Source organism: Eubalaena glacialis, chromosome 5 (assembly GCF_028564815.1).
Source record: "Eubalaena glacialis isolate mEubGla1 chromosome 5, mEubGla1.1.hap2.+ XY, whole genome shotgun sequence".
Taxonomy (NCBI): domain Eukaryota; kingdom Metazoa; phylum Chordata; class Mammalia; order Artiodactyla; family Balaenidae; genus Eubalaena; species Eubalaena glacialis.
In genome coordinates, this window is record NC_083720.1 from 127,406,804 (window position 1) to 127,428,451 (window position 21,648).

The window sequence follows — 21,648 nt, forward strand, 5'->3', positions numbered from 1 at the left end:
AATTGTCTATAATTTCCAGTTGTAACATTTTTCATTTGCAACCAAAAAAACTAACTCAATGTACTTGTGGAATACTAAACAAAAATAAAAAATAACAGAGATGACTGGAAACTAGACGACTGCCAGTTTGAAAATTATAGTGTAGAGTCAACATTTCCCCTTTTTTATTCCTACAAATCATCCCAAAACATAGAGAATGAGAAACAATTATGCAAATGTCCTATTTATTGAAAATGGTAAACAGTGAACTCTTAGACCTCCAGGTCAAAAGAATGGTTCCAAAATCAGATTTCAGAAAAAACTAACAAACATAGCTTTCACTAAGGCTAGGGGCCATGCCTTTTTATACTGTAGACATGATGCAATAGTTTCAGGTAGAAGCATCTATGGAAGTGGTTTGGTTCCAAAAAGCAGAAAAAGTGAGGCTAAATGAGGAACTATATAGAGAAGACATATGTGTAGAAAGTAGTCTATATCTGTGAAAACAAACAGAGAAGTAAAGTCTTTCATTGTGGGGGGAGAAAAAAAAAGAACAAACAACAAAACCCACATTTTCTAACTCCCTTAGCTAGACCAAGAAAAACTCACTTTGTTCAGTGATACAAAAGAAAAACTGGACCAGCACAGGATCTATATAAAGATGCTATGAGAGAGAAAGAGAGAAAACCAATTACACATAAAGAATCACATACTAAAAACATATTGCCATAAAAGAAGTGGAAAATTGTGACCAAACATTTCACCGTGAATTTTTAAAATGTAATGCATTGCAATCACCTTTTTGAAGCAATTATGTAGTGCAGAAATACAGGGTGTCAAGGTGAGGCTGGTAAGACAGAACAAGAAATGCATTGTAAACTTCCAGGGCTCAACCAAATGTTACAACAAAAAAAAGTAAAAGCAACATAAAAATGAAGGAGAAATTTGAAATAATACAGGGGAAGAGAGAGTACTGAAAGCACAAGAAAGTAGCAAGGATTGAAATGATAAATACAAGCTAAGTAAATGGATATTGATAAAGAATCAAAAAGAATTAGAGAGAAATTGTAGAGCATATTACAGACAAAAATAAATCCAACATACATGTAAAAGGAATCCCTGAAGAGGAAAACCATAATAATAAGATAGAGCAAACATTTAAAGATATGAGTCAAGAAATTGTTCCTGAAATAAAAGAATATTGAATCTACATCTTGGGGAAAAGACCCCCCCAAAAGAAAGGAAAATAAAAACAAAAAAGTAACCACATCCCTGGGCAACACGGTCCCGAACAGTCAGCACAAGGATAACACTCTAGTGAAGTCACTAGACTTCACATATAAATGAAGAATCCTGTAGTCTGCCAGGCAAATAAGAATTCCCTAAATTCTACAATGCTAGAAGAAAGAAGAGCAACATGATCCTCGGTCAAACTGCACTTCAAGTATAAGACAAGAGACAAACACTTTGGAAGATGCAAGATTTCAGAAACATTGCTTTTCCTCAGGAATCTACTAGAGGCGACTTTCATCCAAGAGTTGGTTCAAAAACAATAACAAACTTGACAACAATGTAAGCTCCTGTTGGAAGCAAATCCTCCCCAAGTGAACACTGGAAGCTTCAGCGGATTATAGCTCCAGACAGCTTGACCACAACCTCTGGAGATACCCTGATCCAGAACCTCCCAGCTAAGCTGCTCCTGGATTCCTAGGCCATAGACACTGTGACAGCATCATTGTCTGAAGGTGCTAAAGTTTAAGGTAACTTGCTATGCAACAATAGAGAACCAAAACAAGGCTTAAGAAGTATTGAATTTGAAGAGGCTGGAATGCTGGAGAATAGGGAGAGGATTTTTTAAAGAGAGTTGCTGATGTGCTGTGAGTCCCACCATCCTCCACAGGGAAGACTGAGGGATATCATCATCCTCAAGCAGAGGGACAAGGGTTTCCAGCAGAGCCTTTGGGACTGACAGGTGTTTTCTGGCTTTACAGGACACCAAGACTCATGCTAGACCCATGCTTGGAAATGACTAAAGGCAAGAGGCTGTGGTGCATTGCTGCTCTGAGGGCAGGATGGCGGTGGCTCTATTGGGAATGGCTTGTGTGCCCCGAGTTTGTCATGGCAGAAGAAAAACGAATGATTTTACAGACAGATGTAGGCCAGGTGTGAGAAAGGGCCAGCAGGGAGATATCTCAGTGACTTTGACCAAAAGAGACATATGAAGAAGCTGTAGAAATTAATATTAAGACTCTATATGGGGTGGACCACCACAGCTAGGAGCTTAGAGGAGAGGAAACGTTTGTCTCATTAAGGAACTGCAGGTGAGACACCCCCAGGGAATGAGAGGATCTCCACAGAGCCCAGAAATATGCTCCAAGAAAAAGAGCCGGCACTTCATATGTGATGTGGCCAGGAGAAGATAAGAACCCCACCTCTTTTCTGTGGGAGAGGAAACCATAGCTGGAACCCTGGAAGTTAAAGGCAAGAGGCAAGGTGAGAAAACCAGGCAAGCAGCTGAGCACAGCACCCCTCCCACACCAAGGCTGAAGCCCTGGGGGAGGGAGAAGCTTTAACACTAGGAAGCTTCAGAGTTTTGACTATTACATGAAACTGTAATTAATTAATGAACAGGTCCCTGTGTTCTGCCCTTTAACGCAATACTTCAATGATTAAAACGAAATTTGTTATTTAAAATTAATGAAAATAACAGCATTATCATACCACAGTAATGATATCATACAATTATCGGCACAAGGGAAATTCTACAGTTCTATAATAACTCAGACCTTCAAACCTTGGACTGCTACTGACTGGTACCAATACTAGGGTAGACAACATTAACTCAAGCCTCACTACTTAACTAAGAAATCAGCTTCCAGAACCAAACTGACATATAACCTAGCATACCATATTTGTTCTACTAAGTATGATCTCATACAGGCTGCCCTAAGGAATATAATTTTAAACCATTTTTTGAACAACTGATAAGCCTTGGCTGGAATAAAGCTAAAAATTAAGAACCTTCATGCATTTCGAGGAAAGTGTAACATACCATTAAATAAAGTTGGCTTTCATTTTTCTTTTTTTTAATCCCAACATCAGATATTCATTGATTCAAAAAAACTTCCGATTTTTTATTATAAAAATAAGTAAATAAAAACAAACAAATAAAGTTTGGCAACACTACCTCTGAATATGATACTCTTGATTACAGAGATGTAGTCTTCAGGCTCCTGCTCAGTTGAGATCTCCCATCTGCCTCCAGAGATATTTAATAATTTGTAAAGATGATCTGAACTCTTCATCCCACACAGCAGAGTAACCACACTTTCTGGCGAATGCAGTATGTTTTCTAGAAACTGACATTTCTTTGAAGATAGGTTTTGAAGCAGGCTATTTGATAGTATCAAAAGTTTACACTTGTAAGAGTTTAAATTTAGCAATTCCAAATCCCGAAGAGAATAATTCTCCAAGCGATATAACAGGATTGCTTCCCTTTTCACAACATGTGAAAAAACTTCTCTCAAGTACAGAGCCCATTCTTCAGCATCTTCTTCATATATCATGATGATGTCTTTTGCATTTTCTGGAAAGGAGAAAATAATAAATTAATTTTCATATATTTGACATGCTAACAGCAGGTTATATTATTATTTTGCAAAGAATTAAATGTACTCTTTAGGGAATATATTAATTTGCTTATACCAGAGACCAATAATATAATTCATATTATCCCCATCAGAATCCTATGGGAGTAAAGTAATCCTTCAGATGCAACACAGAGTTCATGCTCTGTGCAAGGGTACATGGTACTCACTGCACAAATGTTAATCTAGGAAGCTCAATGGAAATAAATGAGAGGCCTTGAGATAGAATGGAAAGAATATTCTGTGGGATAAGGGATGCTGGGCTACTAGGCATGGCTCTGCCAGTAACCACAAAATTTTACTTAGATTATGGCACTTAATTCCTTTCAGCCATAGTTTCTTCACCAACTAAATGAAGGTTAAAAACAAAAATAAGCCCTACCTAATGAATCGGATTATTCTGAGAAGAAATAAGACAATTTACATTAAAGGATTTTAAAATCCTTCTTCCAGGTAAAGATGGGTATAGATTACATAACTCCATGCCCAGAAAACCAACAAAATAAAAATTTTTTAAAAGAACAAAATTCAATAGCAAAAACCAAATAAAGGGGGTATTATCTCATGCCATAAACTAAAAAGTTGTTGTTGATGAAATAAATCGGAGGTTCTGGTGAGGCAGTACTAATCCTAAACCTATCTCCTACCCTAAACCAGCACTGATGAAAAAACTTTTAAACCACCAAAACCGCAAGGGTGGTCATGAATCTCTTCCCCAGCTGGAAACTGATCGGGGGTGTCTGCAGAAGCGGGAAAGGCTGAATCCTAAACAAGCCAAGGCTCAAGGCTGAGTCAGTAAAGCCAGTCAAATTGCACAGGAACTCAAGAGCATCCCTGGGCATTGGAGAGGGGCCTTGCAGACAAGGTCTCATTAGAGACTACAATCCACCACCTCCAACTTGAGAGTCACACTGACAGATCTTCCTTCTCCTCCTCTTTTCTCTCAGGCCATAACAACTGACTAGAATGTAGATTTTGTCTCTCAAACTACAACTTGGAGGGAAAATAAAAAGTAGCAATTAGGGAGGGGAATTTAAGGAATAATTTACCCACACAATATTAAGCAAATAGAAAGCCTAGACTGAGCTAAGAAAATCATGAGCAAGATGAAAGGATTAGCAATACAAATTCATAGTTATTGAAAGAGACAATGACAACAAAATTAACAATAATAATATGATCATCATAATAATGAAAGTAACACAGCATGAAAAGACTATCAGAAATCATAAGCAGGCAAGAAAAACACAAGAAAAGTCCCTCACAGTATTAAAAAACCATTGATTAAATAAAACCAAAGTTTAAAGACATATTGATTTGATATTTTTAAAAGAATCATTTGAAAGGGTACAATAAATAGATAAAAAGACAAGTTGAGAGCCAAAGCAATACCATTGCCCAGATAAAAAATTAGAAAAAGCAATGACTAGATTAGACACAGATAATATTTTCATTTCTGGCCTCAAAGTAAAGCTTCATATTTTCATAGTAAACACAAAAAGAGAGAACAAAATTAAAGCAATTGGTGAAAAATCTGATATATATGGATAAGAGCCAAAAAAGGAAAAGATTCAATATAAAGATAATCCAAAAACCTGAAGTAGAAGAGAACAAAAGATGCATTAAAGGTTTTAAAATATAATTTTAAAATCCTTAAAATATGGATGAAAAATGAACCAATTCTATGGAAAAATTGTTAGAGAAAACATCTTGATTAAATTTCACTTGGTTTAACGATTATTATAAAACCTCTTCATATATCTAGGAAAGAAAAGCAAGTCATTCAAGAGGAGAAAAATATTAGGTTGGTAGATTTTTTCAGAGCAATTTCAAAGGCATATTATAATAAATTATAAAACAGCTCTTACAAAGATAATTTTATAGTGTATTCATACTACAGAATACTGCACAGCAATAAAAAAGAATGAACCACTGCTACATGCAACATGGATGAATCCAAAGATGTAATGTTGACTGAAAGAAGAAAAAGTATATACTGAAGGACTGTATTTATAAAAAGTTCAAAAATAGAAAAAAAAATTCATGGCAATACAGATCAGAATATTTGGGAGTGGGATTAATGAATGGAAGCAGATAAAAGGGAGCCTGCTGGGGTTCTGAAAATGTTCTATATCTTGATCTGAGTGGTTGTTACACAAAGTATACATATATAAAAATCTGTTCATCTGTATATCTTAGATTGTGCATGTAAATTATATGGCAATTAAAAAGTAAATTAAAATATCAAAAGAAAAAAGGAAGTTTCAGGATGGTAGCTATTCAGGAGGCATAGGGACTTATAATAGATGAACGGAGCATTTTGGGAGGGAGATCCAAAGAAAATAAAACAATCGTAAGATTGTATCATATATTTGAAAATTTGAGAAAAAATGCTAACAGAAGTTTGACAGTTCTGACTGGACATTTTGAAAAAAATTAAAGATAGGTACATTATAATCTTTTACATATAAATTACAAAAGAAAGAAGAAAAATTAATTGCAGAAAAAGCAAAACAAAACAAAAAAGAAAGCAGGATCATTATATACTATTTGGATCAACAGTGTAAATGTGTACATAATCATTGTATGGACTGGATATTTATGTCCTCCCCCAAATTCCATATGTTGAAATCATAACCTCCAGTGTGATGTTATTAGGAGGTGGGCCAATGGGAGGTGATGAGGTCATGAAGGTGGAGCCCTCGTGAATGGAATTAGTGCCCCTATAAAAGAGGCTCCAGAGAGCTCCCTTGCACTTCCTGCCACGTGAGGTCACAGAAAGAAGTCAGCCATCTGCAACCCAGAAGAGGGACCTCACCAGAATTTGACCTGCTGGCACCGTGACCTCAGCTTCCAGAACTGTGAGAAATAAATATTTTATTGTTTAGGCCACCAAGTCTATGGTATCCTGTTAAAGCAGCCTAAATGGACTAAGACAATCATAATAATGTAAAATATGATTAATGATTTAACTACACGTTGAGATTTAAATATACTGGAGAATAAGGAAAGAGTCTGATAGACTAATAGATTGAAATCCTTATCCAGCATATTACAAAAGACAATAGATAATAGTTAGAATTAGTAAATCAAGAAATAGTAGTATAAATGTATCTTTTAGAAACATGGAATAGAACAACAACAACAACAAAATCTGAAATAATGAAGGTTCTTAAGGTTCCCATAGGGAATGGAATTGTGTTTGGGGAGGGGGAGAGCAGAGAACTGCTGCTTTTCATTAGAGGTGTTTTATCATTGTTCAATACGCCTGTGTAACTATAATCAAAATTTAAATAAAGAAAAAAACCCAGTCAGCAAATAGAAGAACCAAAGTAAGCAAAATGAAAATGTAAAAACTTTGGAAAAAAGAACACATGGTAAGTTGAATACATATACATATGGATCAAAGACTAAGTATCAAGGGGATTATGATGGCACTACAAAATGCAAATGTTAAAAATCTTGAGGAAATGAAAGTATCCATAGAATGGGAAAACTGAGTATTTGCGGAGGAGAAAGTATAAAGCACTAACACCATCTTTCATAGAATTCAGCTATTTAACACTGCCTAAATTTGAATAAAAAGTGACTCAATTCTACTATTTTTTGAATCATCATTTTTCTTAAGCAATAATAAACTTGGAAAGTATTCCGAGTAAAAAAATTTTTATCTGAAAATGAACGTCCTTTGGTTTTACTTTATATTACTTTAAAATAAGTTATTTTATTTAAAAAAGAGCACATAGAGTATTTCTCACTTTTAAATAATCCTGCCCATCTACTCAAAATACACCATAGTTCCATTGACTGTTAGCAACAGTTGTTTGTGAGAGATAAAATTTTGAGAGAGGTATGATTTCCTTTTTTCTTACTCTTCCATATAGCTTATATCTTTGTTGTAAAATTGTATTACTGTATAAAACAAAGTAACCATTCTTAAAAATTTAGTTTGTAAGGTATTATCATGAGTACAAAGAACAAAACACCAAAACTCTTACATTCCACACTTATCTTTCTCACTCTGGATATAGAGCATGTATTTTCTATACCACTGATGTAGCAATTAACACCACAATGATTTTGAGAGCTTTTGCATTTTTATTGAATTATCTATATCTTTTCTCATGATATAAATAGTATCCCCAAGGAAGATGCTTCCTCTTTCAACTCACTGATTCCTACACAATGCCTAGCACAATTTTTTGAACAGATATTCAACAAAAATTTAAAAATAGATTTACATATACGGAATGAGAAAAAATATCTGGCAGAAAACATATGGGAATCATACACAAGTTGTGTAGGAATCATCAGCATATTTCTGCTATTCTCTATGTAGTGTTTCACCTAGCCTCCATGCTAAATAAATAGTTACTGAACAAACACAAACATAGTGTCATAATTCAGTATTTTTATGTTTGAGGAACAGCAGAGGAAGAGTTTTCCTTATATTACATATAGCCAGAGTAAGCTGCTGTTTAGTTATAGAATAATTAGGGTAAATATAAAACTAATAATAAACTATTGAGTGCTTAAAATAAACTAGGACTCTTGCTGTTTTATACATATTATTTCACTTAATTCTCAAAATTTACCCTGTTAAGGTACTACTGTTACTCTTATTTTACAGATGGGAAAACTGAATCAGTACCGGAATTAGGACTCCAATGCAGGCAGTCTGACCCTACAGTCGGTACTTTTAACCTCTAACAGTAGAGGACACAATAACATTATCTAAAAGATTAAAATAGATTCTTTGCAGTGATATGAACTAGATTAGTCTCTATTAAGCAGCCTACGAGTTGAAATCAAGTATGCAAAGTATGTGAAAGCTCACTAGGACTCTGGTTTCCCATCAAGGAAAAAAGAGGAAATAAACCATATACTCCAAGAGTATCGTTGTCTATGAAGAACTCACAGAACTTCCTTCCTGACTCTAAAACCTAAATCAATAAAACTATACATTAGGCTATGAGGATGTATTGAAGTACAGAATGAATACTGCCACATTATATGGTTGGATATCACACTACCATAGGAAGACAACCATAGGAAATCAATTCTAAAGACAATCATAACCTATCTTTCAAAACTTCCCAAGAAAATTAGACAGGAAGTCTCTCGCAATACTCTATGGCCATTTTTTCTTGTGCTGAAATTGTGCCTTCCTTTAAAATTTATATTTGACTTGTACTTAGTAAACTCTGTTTGACAGTTTTCAGAAACTAAGACTAGCATTAAATGTTAGCCCTTTCTTTTCTATGGATTAAATGATCTCAGGCTTTTACCCTTTAATTTTCTCAAATATTATTTATTGAGATGTTCCATGTACCAGGTATGTTCCTAAGCATTTAACATTCATTACTTCATTTAATATTCATAAAACTGTACGGAGTTGGCCTTGTTATTTTTATTTTACTGATGATCACATTGATTAACTTGTCACGGTTATGAAGATAGTAATTGGTCTTTATGTTACCTTCCAATCTTTTTGTATGAAACCATGTTGAGTCAAAACACAAAAAGTTAATAAAGGGGACTTATTCTAGAAAATAGCTTGTCCCTGAGTAACATTTACATTGTAGACTCAACAGTAGTTCTCTATGATTTCTCAAGAGGAGCCTACTGGCCTTGCAATGCACTTTGTTTTATACACTTGAACTAAATCAAACCTAAATCATTATTCTGCTTGTTTAAGGAGGGTTACTGTCATTAATGTTGGCCAGATTTTATAGGCTGTGAAATGAAACAATAAAGGATGAACCTGAAATATAGAAGCACAAAATGTTCATTCCTGGAAAGCGTCATCAAGATAAAGGGAAATTGCTATTGAAGATGCCATTAAGGTCTGCAAATAAATTATTTAAAATGTAAATCTGAAGTCTAGCAACATAAAGGACAGCTTATACTACAATGGTAGGAGCAAAATAGATCTAACTACTATAAAGTGTTCTTTCAGATTCCATAATGATGCCTTATTTATGTATCTTACAAAATACTGAACAAATCTCCAAGCTTGAAGAAAATGTGTATTAATAATTGATATCAATAATTGTTTTTGCTATGAGAATAAATTATACTACATATTGCCAAAAGAATGAGACTGGCCATAAATCCAAATCCTTCCTATTATACATGCACAGCTCGAAATGGCAGATTTTCTTCTTTTTGAATAAGATCCCACCTCTTACCCATGTTTGTGCATAATGGAGAAAGATGGCATGATGCACGTTTTCAACATTATATTTTTCTAACTGGTAACCAAAGTGCAGAAGAAACAAAATTACAAAGAAATGAGTTATAGCCATAATGGAGTCAGTAGTGATAACATGAACATTAATCTTGATCTAATCACACACAAATATATATCATTACTCAAATTATATAGTAAGTATAACTGAATTGGTCTTATACTCTAATTTGTACTCTAACTAGTACAACAGGGGAACAAAACTGAGGATTTTCCAAAGGTATTAAGGTAGCAAAATACACTATAACTCATATTTCTCCTCCAGAAAAGTTGATTAATTTCACTTATTCATAGCGGCAAAAAGTACCAGGTGTTTTCTGTATATTTCTGTGTAGCAGATACTGCTGATACACAGCCCACATCTTCCTGGCCCACTAGCTTCACCTTGATGCTCAGCTCTTAAGCACGCTGACCACTTCCAACCTCTGCTCTGCTGCCTGAGGACTTTCTCTGGAGCTGAGGGAGCTTCCTCAGCCCGTGTGCCTGCCTGGCAGCTCAGAAGTGCTGGGGATTTAGTGCACGGAGGGCTGGGAGGCAACCCTCAGTCAATGAGGGATGGAAGTCAAGGTGTAAACAGGTCAGCTTCCCCATCCTTCAGTGGGACAATTCTGAGGTTTGTTCTACACAGTAATTAGAGGATTCCCAGTGGTATTGAATTATAACTGCTCATCACATTATTCTGCTTATTAATATACCCAGTATCGGCTTTTCTCCCTTTCTTGTCTCACATTCCCAATTCTCTCTCTAGTGCTTCATGGACTCATCTGTAAATAAATTACTTGTACTCATGTCCATTTCTTAGGGTCTTCTTCAGGGGAAAGCTCTATAAACATATATGTTAATTAACTTAGTTCTTCTTTTCAAATACAGGAAGGTACCGACACATTTTAAGATTACACTTTTCAGCTATGGTGAAGAACAACGACCAGCAAAAATTATTTTTATACAAATGCAGACCTTCCCCTTTCTTTTTCGTTTTAAGATGCAAATAAATGCTTCTATGCTTCACAGAACAACCTTGAAAGAGAATTTTTTCTTCTTTTCTGTAAAGAAAGCATGGTGTTAATTGTTACAGGATTGTTTTGCAAAGACCTCCTACCCCTTCATATATAAACTACAGATGTTCAGCTCTCACCTCTATCACTTTTTATCACTAATACAAATTGTTAATAGTTCATTTAAAGAATTAAAAACATAAAAGATACTAGATCTGTAAGGAGGTTTTAATATGCTTTAAACTTACTTAGTTCAAATTTATGGAATTCTATTTCTGCAATGTCCATACCCTCTCCCTCCTTTTATTGCCATTACTCTATAGATTACTGAATTGGACAACACTGACCATAAGACAGCCTATTATTTGATATTCCTCTAAGAAAAGAATACTGTGATCAAATAAACTATGATATATTACGAATTTTAAGATGAATTCTGATTTCAGAGAATTTGACTAGCCTAAAACAAAAAAACATCAGCATCAATTAAATATGGGAGTAGTATCATCTCACACAGTATCTTAGGTGCTTCTCATTTCTCCAATTCACACTCAAGAATGATCTCCTGGGACTTCCCTGGTGGCTCAGTGTTTAGGAATCCACCTGCCAATGCAGGGGACACGGGTTCGAGCCCTGGTCTGGGAAGATCCCACATGCTGCAGAACAACTAGGCCCGTGCGCCACAACTGCTGAGGCCCGCGCGCCTAAAGCCCGTGCTCTGCAACAAGAGGAGCCACCGCAATGAGAAGCCCGCGCAACGCAGTGAAGAGTGGGCCCCTCTCGCCGCAACTGGAGAAAGCCCGCATGCAGCAACAAAGACCCAACGCAGCCAAAAATAAATAAATTTATTTAAAAAAATATTAAAAAAAAAAAAGAATGATCTCTTTAGGACCTGAATATTTTTTGTGATCTCTCCAGACTGATTTCTTCCCTATGGATTACATCACCCAGGCTCCCATGCCCACTCCAATGGAAAGCACCATCAGAACACCAGAAGGTGAGAGAAAGGAATGATAGGGTTACTTATCGGTCCTGTCACTCACTCCCCCATTCTAATTTTAGCAATGGCCATTTTCTTTTGTGGGTCTTCCGTGGCCTTTCTTCCGTGGTTCCAATTTTCATGCATCTCTAGCAACCATCTTTCCTCCACTTCCCTCACTGGCAGAGTAAAGGACTCCTGCTTATTCTTCAAATGCTTCACTATCCCTCTTTGGGTTCTTCAGCCCTGCACATCTTAATAAATAATCGCTTTATTAAATTTTTTCAGTTAAAAATCTTTGATGGTGGCACTGTTTCTTGCTGGGATCCTAATAAATACAGGTACTAGGAGTGACCACAGGAAATAGACTCTATAAGATGGATTTTGGAATTGGGTTGCTCTCATAATTGTGGAGAACACAAGCAAGCCCTCATCAAGGGAAAATAGTACACTGGCAATTTATGGCATACAGAAGTACCATAATGACATAATGGTATAATTGGATGGAGTGTCAGTGGAGGGGAACGTTTTAGGAGATCGAGGGTCTGTGGTGGCAATAGGGATTACAGATATGGAGGGGGTTGGTATTTGGCTTCTCTGTCCTAGAGAGCACGCATTCATACAAAGACAGAGCTACAATTCCAGTAGCAGGCAAAACCCTCCAAATGTCCCTGGATCTTTTTTAACCAAGTGAACCTGTACTCCTTGTAAAAACAAATAAACAAAAACAAAATAAAAAGTTTTCAGGAACTTCACTTGAGGCAATTGCCTTATAAGCTATGTCAACTTTTCTCAGTAACCATGCCGGCATCCCTCACTGATTGCCTTTAATACCAATAACTAAAGTTAGATCCCATAAGTGAAAGGAATATTCTAGAGAAACTATTTCAAACACAGAAATTATTACAGGGCCTTGCCAATATATATCAGCATGAGTCTGGAAAGTATGTATGGAATGGATTTTAAGAGTTACTAGACCAAGGAGGGCAAAACAGAGGGTTGAATCCAACTGAACTCATCAATATGGTTATATTCATACAGGAGTCAGAATGTAATGTGTTATCTCCAGTACCTGAGTGGCATTAACGGTCGATAGAATGTATAATTAAAGCTTGGACTCTGTAATGGCCTACAATCAATGTGATTACAATGCTAGAACTTGCCTACCATGATGGTGAAAAGAGGTCAAGCAGGCAAATTTTTTCTGTAAAGGGCTAGATAATAAATACTTTAGGCTTTGTAGGCCACTTAGGATATCTTCACTTTCTTTCTTTGTCCCTTTCTTTTTTTTTTTTTTCTTTCTTCCTTCCTTCCTTCCTTCCTTCCTTCCTTCCTTCTTTTCTTCATTCTTTTTCTTCTCCTCCTCTTCTTTTTCTTTTCTTATAACTCTTTAAAATGTAAAAACTATTCTTAGCTTTCAGGCTGTACACAAATATGCCACCAGCTGGATTCTGCTTGTTGGCTATAGTTTGCTGACCCTTGCTCTAGAGTATTCTGACATTCCCTTCACTAAGAATTAAGAAATTCAATCACAAGAAGCTCTGTACTGTCTGTCTTCTGTAGCCTGGAGACAATGATGAGAATTGGACCTCCAAATTGAACTTTCTGATGTCAGCGGGGGAATAATGAAGTCTGGATTGGTAGAGGATAAATGGCAGCACTTCATTATTACAGGCAATTTAAGTAATCAAAGTGTTTTTCACTGCAGGGATCTGTTATGGTAACTAATTGATCTGAGGGTCCTTAGGAATGAAATATCTGCATAGCCTACGAAGGTTCGATTTCACTTTTATAAACAAAACAGTTCTAGGTTTGAGTGCAGAAACTGACTTAAGTTGCAATAGTGGAGATTCACAGCCTCCTATCTGGTTTATAGACTCAGAGCCCTTTAACTTAGGGAAGACCAAGTCCCTTTGAGAAAGGATTCTTCTTCTTCTGTGCTGCTAAACATGTATACAACAAATCTTTTCCCAAGCATTCCCCAGAGACTTGCAGCCATGTATACTACCATTTTCGTGGACCCAAAATGCCCAATAGCACGTTGGTAAAAGGGAGTTTATGGAAGTCAGGTGTAATGATAAATAACTTCTTGCCTTGGGGGTGTATCTAATCATTGTTCCAGTGGGCCCATAGAGATATCCTGTGGGTTTTTAAAGCCCGGAATGTATGTGGCAATACATATACATAGCAAATGGCAGAATCCTTACAGAGAATGAGGATATTTTGGGAGGAAGGGAGAAAATATGTCTCTGCAACTGTTCAACCCCAAAATAGTAAACTAAACCAAATACTACGTGCCTTGGGTCTGAAAATATATTGGCACTAGTCCAAAGTGAATGGTTGCTGCATTACAACCCTGGAACCCATGGTCGTCCCTGGAAGAGAATGGTGAAAGGAAAGTCTCCCAGGTGGCAGAACTTTGGGCAGTATCTCTAACTGTCCACTTGCTTTGAAGAAAAGGCCTGAACTATGGATCTAGTTTGAGTAAAAGAAGAAAGAGTAGAACAGAATATGCTCATTTCATTAACCCTAATTAGGTTACTAATTAAGAAAATATACCTTGGAAACATGAGACTACAAGTTACTTTTTTTCCCATGCAGTGATATCCTTATATTCTTTGTGGCTTATACAAAAGCAAGTTAGATATACACCACATTAGCCAATGCAAATTTTATCAATAATAAAGACAATATACGATTTCCCCTCTGCTTTATTCTTTTGTCTTATTTTTTCAGTTGTGTAACAACTTAAGCATTGAAGAAGGATATTTATTGTTCCATCCCCACCTCCATCCTCAATACAAGTTCCTGACGTTTTTTACTGAAAAGTGGCTTTGTCACCCATGCTAAGCAGCCCAGCCCCCAAGCACAGAAATTGTTTTTAACCATACAGTCTAGTTGTGTTTTATCAACAGGATGCCACAAAGACCAGTGACAAAACCAGACTGAACTGGCTAGATTCAGTATAGTGGGCAGAGCAGGCTGAAAGTCACTGCTTTCCTAGCCTTGATTTATCTCTGTGTTTCCATACCAACCCCTGAGAGCTAAAGGACACTTTCCCTGATTTACCTTTGTGTTTGTTTCAAAAGTACCTGGTGTTTGGCAGAGATGTTTTGCAGCTGTACTTTGAGAGATATATGCTTTGAGAGATACACAGTGGTCAACCGCCCGGAACCAGCTCTGACTTGACCACAGGACCGTGCCTGCGCAGATGGAACCTGAAGGTGTCTGAAAGTTACCTTTGCTTCATTACCATGCTACAATCTCTGCCCAAAGGAGGGATTTGTGCTTTGCCAGGCACAATGGATGCCGTGTTTACACATGGAAGTAACTTGGAAGCCTGTGCGTTCCCAGCGGCCCCCAGCTACCCCCAGGAAATCGCCGCCCCTTTTCTAAAGCCCTGATGACCTGTCTGCCTCCTACCCCTTAAAATTCCCCGACTCCCCTCCCCTCTCTCTAAAGGGGAGAAGGTGCCTTTAGAGGATGAGCTCCCCTTCTCCATTCCCATTCAAGCCATTGAATAAAAGCTTGTCTTACTCGCACCAAACTCAGTTTCGTTATTGGCAGCTGGAACCCAGGCAGGAGAGAATTCGCTGACCCAAGCCAGAGGGGCTTCAATGCAGCTACAGGGGAGCCTCGCAACTAATCAGGTAACAACACTTGATTGTAAATGTGCCACATTTCAAAGTAACATACACTGAAATTCCATTCAATTGTAATAATATACAAAGTGCATCCACATGAATATTACGATGTGTTTTTTGCTATTCATAGTGTTACAGTTTTAAGAAAAGTATTTTAACTCAGCTTAAGTCAAAAAACAAAATTTTAAACTTGAGAAGACACAAGTTAGAAAGTTTGAGAGAGTTGCCCAAGGTCACACCAATGGTAGGTCACAGAGGCGGGCTTAAATTCACATCATCTACTGCCAACTCTGGTTTGGGTATCAAAGCACACTGCAGGCAATGTTATTGAGAAAATGAAATAAAACTGCAGTCCTTTCCTTGGGCTTTTCAGTGGACAGAAGCACACGATCAGTTGATCAGATTAAAAAGAGAATTGACTTCAGTTTCACTGGCAAATCTAATTTTGCTGTCCTAGTTCTGAGCAGGAGAAAACTGTGTTGGCATTCCCTTGTTTCTTTGTCTCCCTCACTTCCCGTCTCTACCTCTTCTTTGCAAAACACAAGATGGTGGCAATGGTAGGAAAAAAGAGCCATGATTAATTAGCCATGGCTAATCATGGCTTGAGAGCAATGACCAAACAGTTTATAATTTTCTTTCTGAATTCCTTTCATGAAAATGAATGCGTTTTAGTCGCTATTACTCAAGTATATAAACCAAGGCCACAGTAAATACACTCCATGTCCTCAATCTTTAGTGGAATCGTGCAACTTAATTATACTGGCAAGTGTTTATCAGAAAGACACTAATGTCTTTCAACAGTTTTGTTATGTGCAGAATTACATATGAGGTCACAGTATAAGAATATAACTGAGTAAGAACATACCTTTAGCAAAACCCCCTGTGGAAAGTTTATCTTAAAATTCACATTCTTCTGTGGGCATTGTAAAATATCTTAGAAATGGCTAGAAAACTCGAATACATGGACGTACTGAAACAAAGAAGAGAATGAATTTCTGCTCATTCGTTGAAAGCAATACCAGCAAGCATGTAATTCCCCACCCCTTCCTGATGTCTGCATCCTCCTGTGACCATTCTTGACCAGAAGGGAAATAGCGGACAGAGCAAAGTATGTCTCCTACCACTTGCAGAAGCAACCCAAGGTCTCTTGGGGCATATGCTCACAGTAAACATGAGTTCTGGGTAGAGATCAAACAATTGCAAATGATCAAAATACTGGGTGCCTCTATAAAAGTCCTCAACTCCGTTACAGCACTTAATAACAGCCACACTGCCCCATTGCAACTTCATTCTTTTCTCTTCACGTGGTCAAGGGCCTACTTGCCTCAGAACCACTTTGGGAGTTTGATAAAATCATTATTTCCTGGGATTGGTACCCAGGAAAGAATCACCCATTGTGCAGCTAAACACTGGGGAAATTCTTATGTCCACTCAAGTTTGAAAATTGCTGTAGAGTCTTTTTTATGCTGTTAGTATTTCTAGTACCATACTTGATAATTACAACTCGAGTTTTGCTGATGTAAAAAAAGAAAATGAAGATTTTAGTCTTTCCTAATGAGGAAAAAAAAATTTCCAAGTGGCTTATAATGTTATTTACTAAGGAACTAAATGCATGTGCGTAATTCAATTCACTAAAACCATTAACTTGTTTGCTCAAAATCTGTCTTATTTTACCAAAATGATTTTTGTTTGTCATATGAGGGCCAAATCACTTATTTCCAAACAAAGAACACAATATTTGAAATTACGTATCTAAAATTTAGATTGCAATTCTGAAATGAACATTGTGTTTATGATGTTCATCCAAAACTATGAAAAGTAATATAGATAGTGATGGGGGCAGATTTTATAATATAATGTGTGGTTAAGTAAAAGCAATTTTAAGAGTATTCTACTTCATACTTTTATAAAAATTGCTATCTTACTGTTATTAATTCTCATGTACCAGGTGTCATATTAGGAAAATTAACAGCCTAGAACTCAGGCACTAACCAGGTTACAAAAGCTAACGTTTAAAAAATTAATGTTCAATTACTTTACCTATGGCTAACATTTTGTACAAGATTGAATTCTAAACTCTTTTCTGAACTGAAATAATGAAGCATTGAGAATTCCTGATGGAACTGCTTTCATTAATATTCGACATTTGGAAGTATATAATATAATAAGATCTATGTATAAATTCTTATAAAAATGTAAACTACTAGACAAGGAAAGATGATTTTAGAAAATGAAGAACTGGGAAGAATTATTACAATTTTTTCTATATTTCTTCTCTCTTATTAAAATGTATAAGGATACTGTCCATCAAAAAACTGAAGCTCAATATCATATAAAAGTTTTAAACACAGAGCTATGTCAAGAATATATGAAAATAAACGTTTTACATTTATTCTTAAACAATTTTAGTAATCTATTTTATGTATTGAATCTGGTTGCTTAATTACTTACACTTAAATATAGCGTAGAGAAAAAGCTATTCAAATACTGAATTTTCCCTTATATTTTTTCTCTGAGCTTGTAAGAGTAAGATAATATTAGTATTTAAAAATTTTACCACTTGAACTTGAGGAATGCCTATATATTAATATAGCTTAAAATTGTAAGCAGAGTTGAAAATCAGCAACAGATACTTGAAAATATAGACACAGTTGGAGGGTACAGTTCTTTCATTGGGAGTTCTTAGTACTTCTGGACAGTCGTATTTAACAAGACATCATCCTTACCCTTCAATGATCCTGATCCTCCCTACTCGAACATTTTATAGTTCTCTCTCATCACTTGGATCTTCAGATCGGCTATTTTGAAATTCAACAGGATAATTTACCACAATTATCCATAAGTACCATAATGTTGATTTAAAATGCCTCAATATCAATTCCCTAATCATTTATATTTTGTATATGTTTACTTAAAAATCATTTAATGATTATTATAAAAAACAATTGTTCAGACTTTAAGAAATATAAAGATTATGAAGCACAATTCCTACCCTTAATGGGATTTATGTACTAAAAAAAGGAAATGGATTTTGACAAGTTACCTTAATACAAGGTAGTTTATTTTAGTATTTCATTAAGACCTGTGGCTGAAGAATCTTTTTATTTGTCCTAGGGTTAATTAGAAACACAGTCTTGGAAATAAAGTGCCAATAAATCCTTAGGTATCATAAAATGCGGAATTGAACAATTTACACATCCAAAAAAAGATCTAAATTTTACAAAGTCTCTGTTTGACATAAAAAAACAAATCTGAAAATGTATCATGAATCAATATGCAAACCACTGTGAACAGTATAAAACCATACATAAAATGTGAGCTCTTTCACATATGTACACACGAACTTACAATTCCAGACAAACATTATCAATACTTATTTCTTAGTGAAGGGCTGTGGTATACTATAATTTTATTCTTATCTTATTCTCTATTCTTCAAATGTTCTACAATTTACTTTTATAAGAGAATACCCCTAAAACTATTCCATATGGTTCCTTTCATGGCAAAGTAGCCTGACACCAACCCAATTTTTATCATTAGGAGAAAATGCCATCAAAATAATTCCCTACTAGTGTTAAAAAACAGTTCATGTTCTCAGATATTAAAACAAAGTGGGAGCATAGAATAACATTAGTGACCTTTTACAACGAGTGCCCATCTAAATCAGTTGTCTTTCAGTCTATATATGTCCTCTGAGGGGTTGAGAGGGGATAGAGCTTTACGTATTGAAAGCAGAAGGCGTCTAGCACCAAGCCTAGCAGAAGTTTAGCCAAATATTTCAGGAACAGTCCTCAGTCCGTCACTTTAAAGTTCTTCAACCTGGCTAGGTTGTTTCTTGGTTAAGTTATTTCCGTTTCTTTACATGAAAACGTGGAGATACTGATCCCAAATTCCTAGAGAGAAAATGCTAAATCTGAATGCCGGGTTCAGGCCTGGCATCCAGCAGTCATTGATATGCATGGCAGTGGATGATGAGGACGATGATGATAATTATAATTAAGGCTACCAAAATGTAGTGAGTGCCTAATACGTGCCAACGACTGTTCTGGTGTTTTACAAGCACTGATTTCTTTTAACCTCATTGCACCCCTGTGAACAAGTGCTCTTCTTACCTCATTTTGCACTTGTGGTGACTGAGGCACTGAAAAAGTAAACACCTTGCAGAAGTTCACATATCTGTACTAGTAAAAACTGTAATAGCAGCAGTAGCCAGTAGCATTAACAACAAGGATTATTAAACTGATAAAACCATCGAATGGGAACAAATAATAACGGGGCTTTCTTTTTTTGCTTCTCTATTAAAACAACAGTGAATTCCAGAGAGATGTTTCAATAATTAATAAGTATCTATCTTACCAAGGATGACTACTAAAGGGTTACACTGATACCATGTTTTATAATAGTTAATTTTTTCATGGTTACATCCAGTGTTTTAACTAGGCTGATGGTGTATGAATGTTTGATGGATAGGGTCTCATCTGTGGTATTCATGCAAAGAATGCAATTCTTTGCTCCTGTTGAGTCCACATGTGTTTAGAAATCTGTATTAGTTTCCTATTGTTGCTGTAAAAAATTACCACAGACTTAGTGACTTAAAAGCCACAGAAATTTATTATCTTACAGTACTGGAAGTTAGAAGTCTGAAATGGGTCTCACTAGGCTAAAATCAAGACATAGGCAGGGCTACGTTCCTTCTGGAGGCCCAGAGAAGAATCCATTCTTTTGCATTTTTCAGCTTCTAGAAGCAATCCACAGTTCTTGGCTCTTGCCCCATTCCTCCATCTTCAAGCCAGCAACATTGGGCTGAGTCCTTCTCATGCTATTGGGTTGCCCAAAAAGTTCGTTCGGGTTTTTCCATAAGATGTTACAGAATACAGTACGTGTCTCCAGCAGCAAGAGACATGCTGCCTTGCTCTTTCACTTATAAGGACCCTAGTGAATATATTGAACCCACTTGGATAATCCATGATACTCTCCCCCTCTCAAGGTAAACTGATTAGTAATCTTAATCTCATCTTCAATCTTAATCCTTTTTTGCCAGGTGAATAACATATTCACAGGTTCGAGGATTAGGATGTAGATATCTTTGGGGTCCCATTATTCTGTCCACCACAACATCTGAACACTGCTTTCAGCTCTGGTTCCATCTCTCCCTTTCTCAAAGCCTTCTGAAGTAAAACAGATAGATATACGTGCAAGTATACTTTCTGCTTCTCCTCACACAGTGTTTGTAGGATAACCTTGATTAAAAAGCTTAAAAGATCATTGTTTAAATTTCTTATTGAGTCAAAGCAAATGATACATTAGAAGAATTTTCTAAGAGTCAATTAGCAGGGGTTTGAAAATTCCTTTGAGGGTGCAAAGCATGAGGCAGATGCAAATTATTAGCCTTGCATTCTTAAAGTACTCTACTGCAGGCATTTTATAATATATTTTAATCACATATGTATTACAGCTTTCATTATTTTAAATACCCTGACGGCCTTCATTAAAGACATTTTTTCTAGCATTTCATTGTAGATATTTCACTTCCTATTACTTCATTCATCTCCAAGGACCTTGAAAGTAGCAAAACTTTCTAAATTTTTATGATTATCGGTTGGAAACTGTGGTTGTCTATTCTATCGCTTGTAAAGAATGTTTCTAAGTGGATCTACTAATAAGTAACGATATCATCTTCTATGTTGTACATGTTTCTATTAAGATGACTGTCTATATACATGGCTACTTTATTGATTAAAAAATGGGAAATGCTCACATGGGAGGAATATCTGCCTGACATGGATGTATATATGGGTTTGTGTGAGAATGAAATGAGTTTACTTCAGAGAGGCATACAGTGGTCAAGAGGCCAAGCTTTGGGGTAAGGCTGTCATGAGTCCAAATTTGGCAAATAATTAACATCTCTGAGCTTGGATTCCCCACTTGTAACATTTGGATAATACCACTTATGAAATTGGTGGTTGTGAGAATTAAATGAGATGAAGTATGTGGAGCATTTATCATAGTGCCTGACACCTGTCAGCTCTAAATACAACTTCCTTTCAATCTACTGGAAGGTGAAATCTGTGTTTCGAGACAGCATTTGCCAGTGGGTGGGATGCAAACTCCTGGGACACTGTGACAGGAAGTCATAGAGGGCAAGCCATTCCCT

The 21,648-nt window shown here is 36.2% G+C and overlaps 1 protein-coding gene across 4 annotated transcripts in view; it reads right to left on the reverse strand.

Moving 5' to 3' along the window:
• The window catches only part of BANK1 (B cell scaffold protein with ankyrin repeats 1), a 314,550-nt gene that overhangs the window by 275,970 nt on the left and 16,932 nt on the right, over positions 1-21,648 (reverse strand). For 3 of the 4 annotated variants that reach the window (XM_061191673.1, XM_061191672.1, XM_061191671.1), the window contains exon 2: positions 3,167-3,565. In XM_061191673.1, the coding sequence (XP_061047656.1) occupies positions 3,167-3,545 (379 nt within the window). In that variant the 5' untranslated portion in view covers positions 3,546-3,565. Of the gene's footprint in view, positions 1-3,166; positions 3,566-21,648 lie in introns of those variants that run through there. The other variant, XM_061191674.1, reaches the window with a different exon arrangement.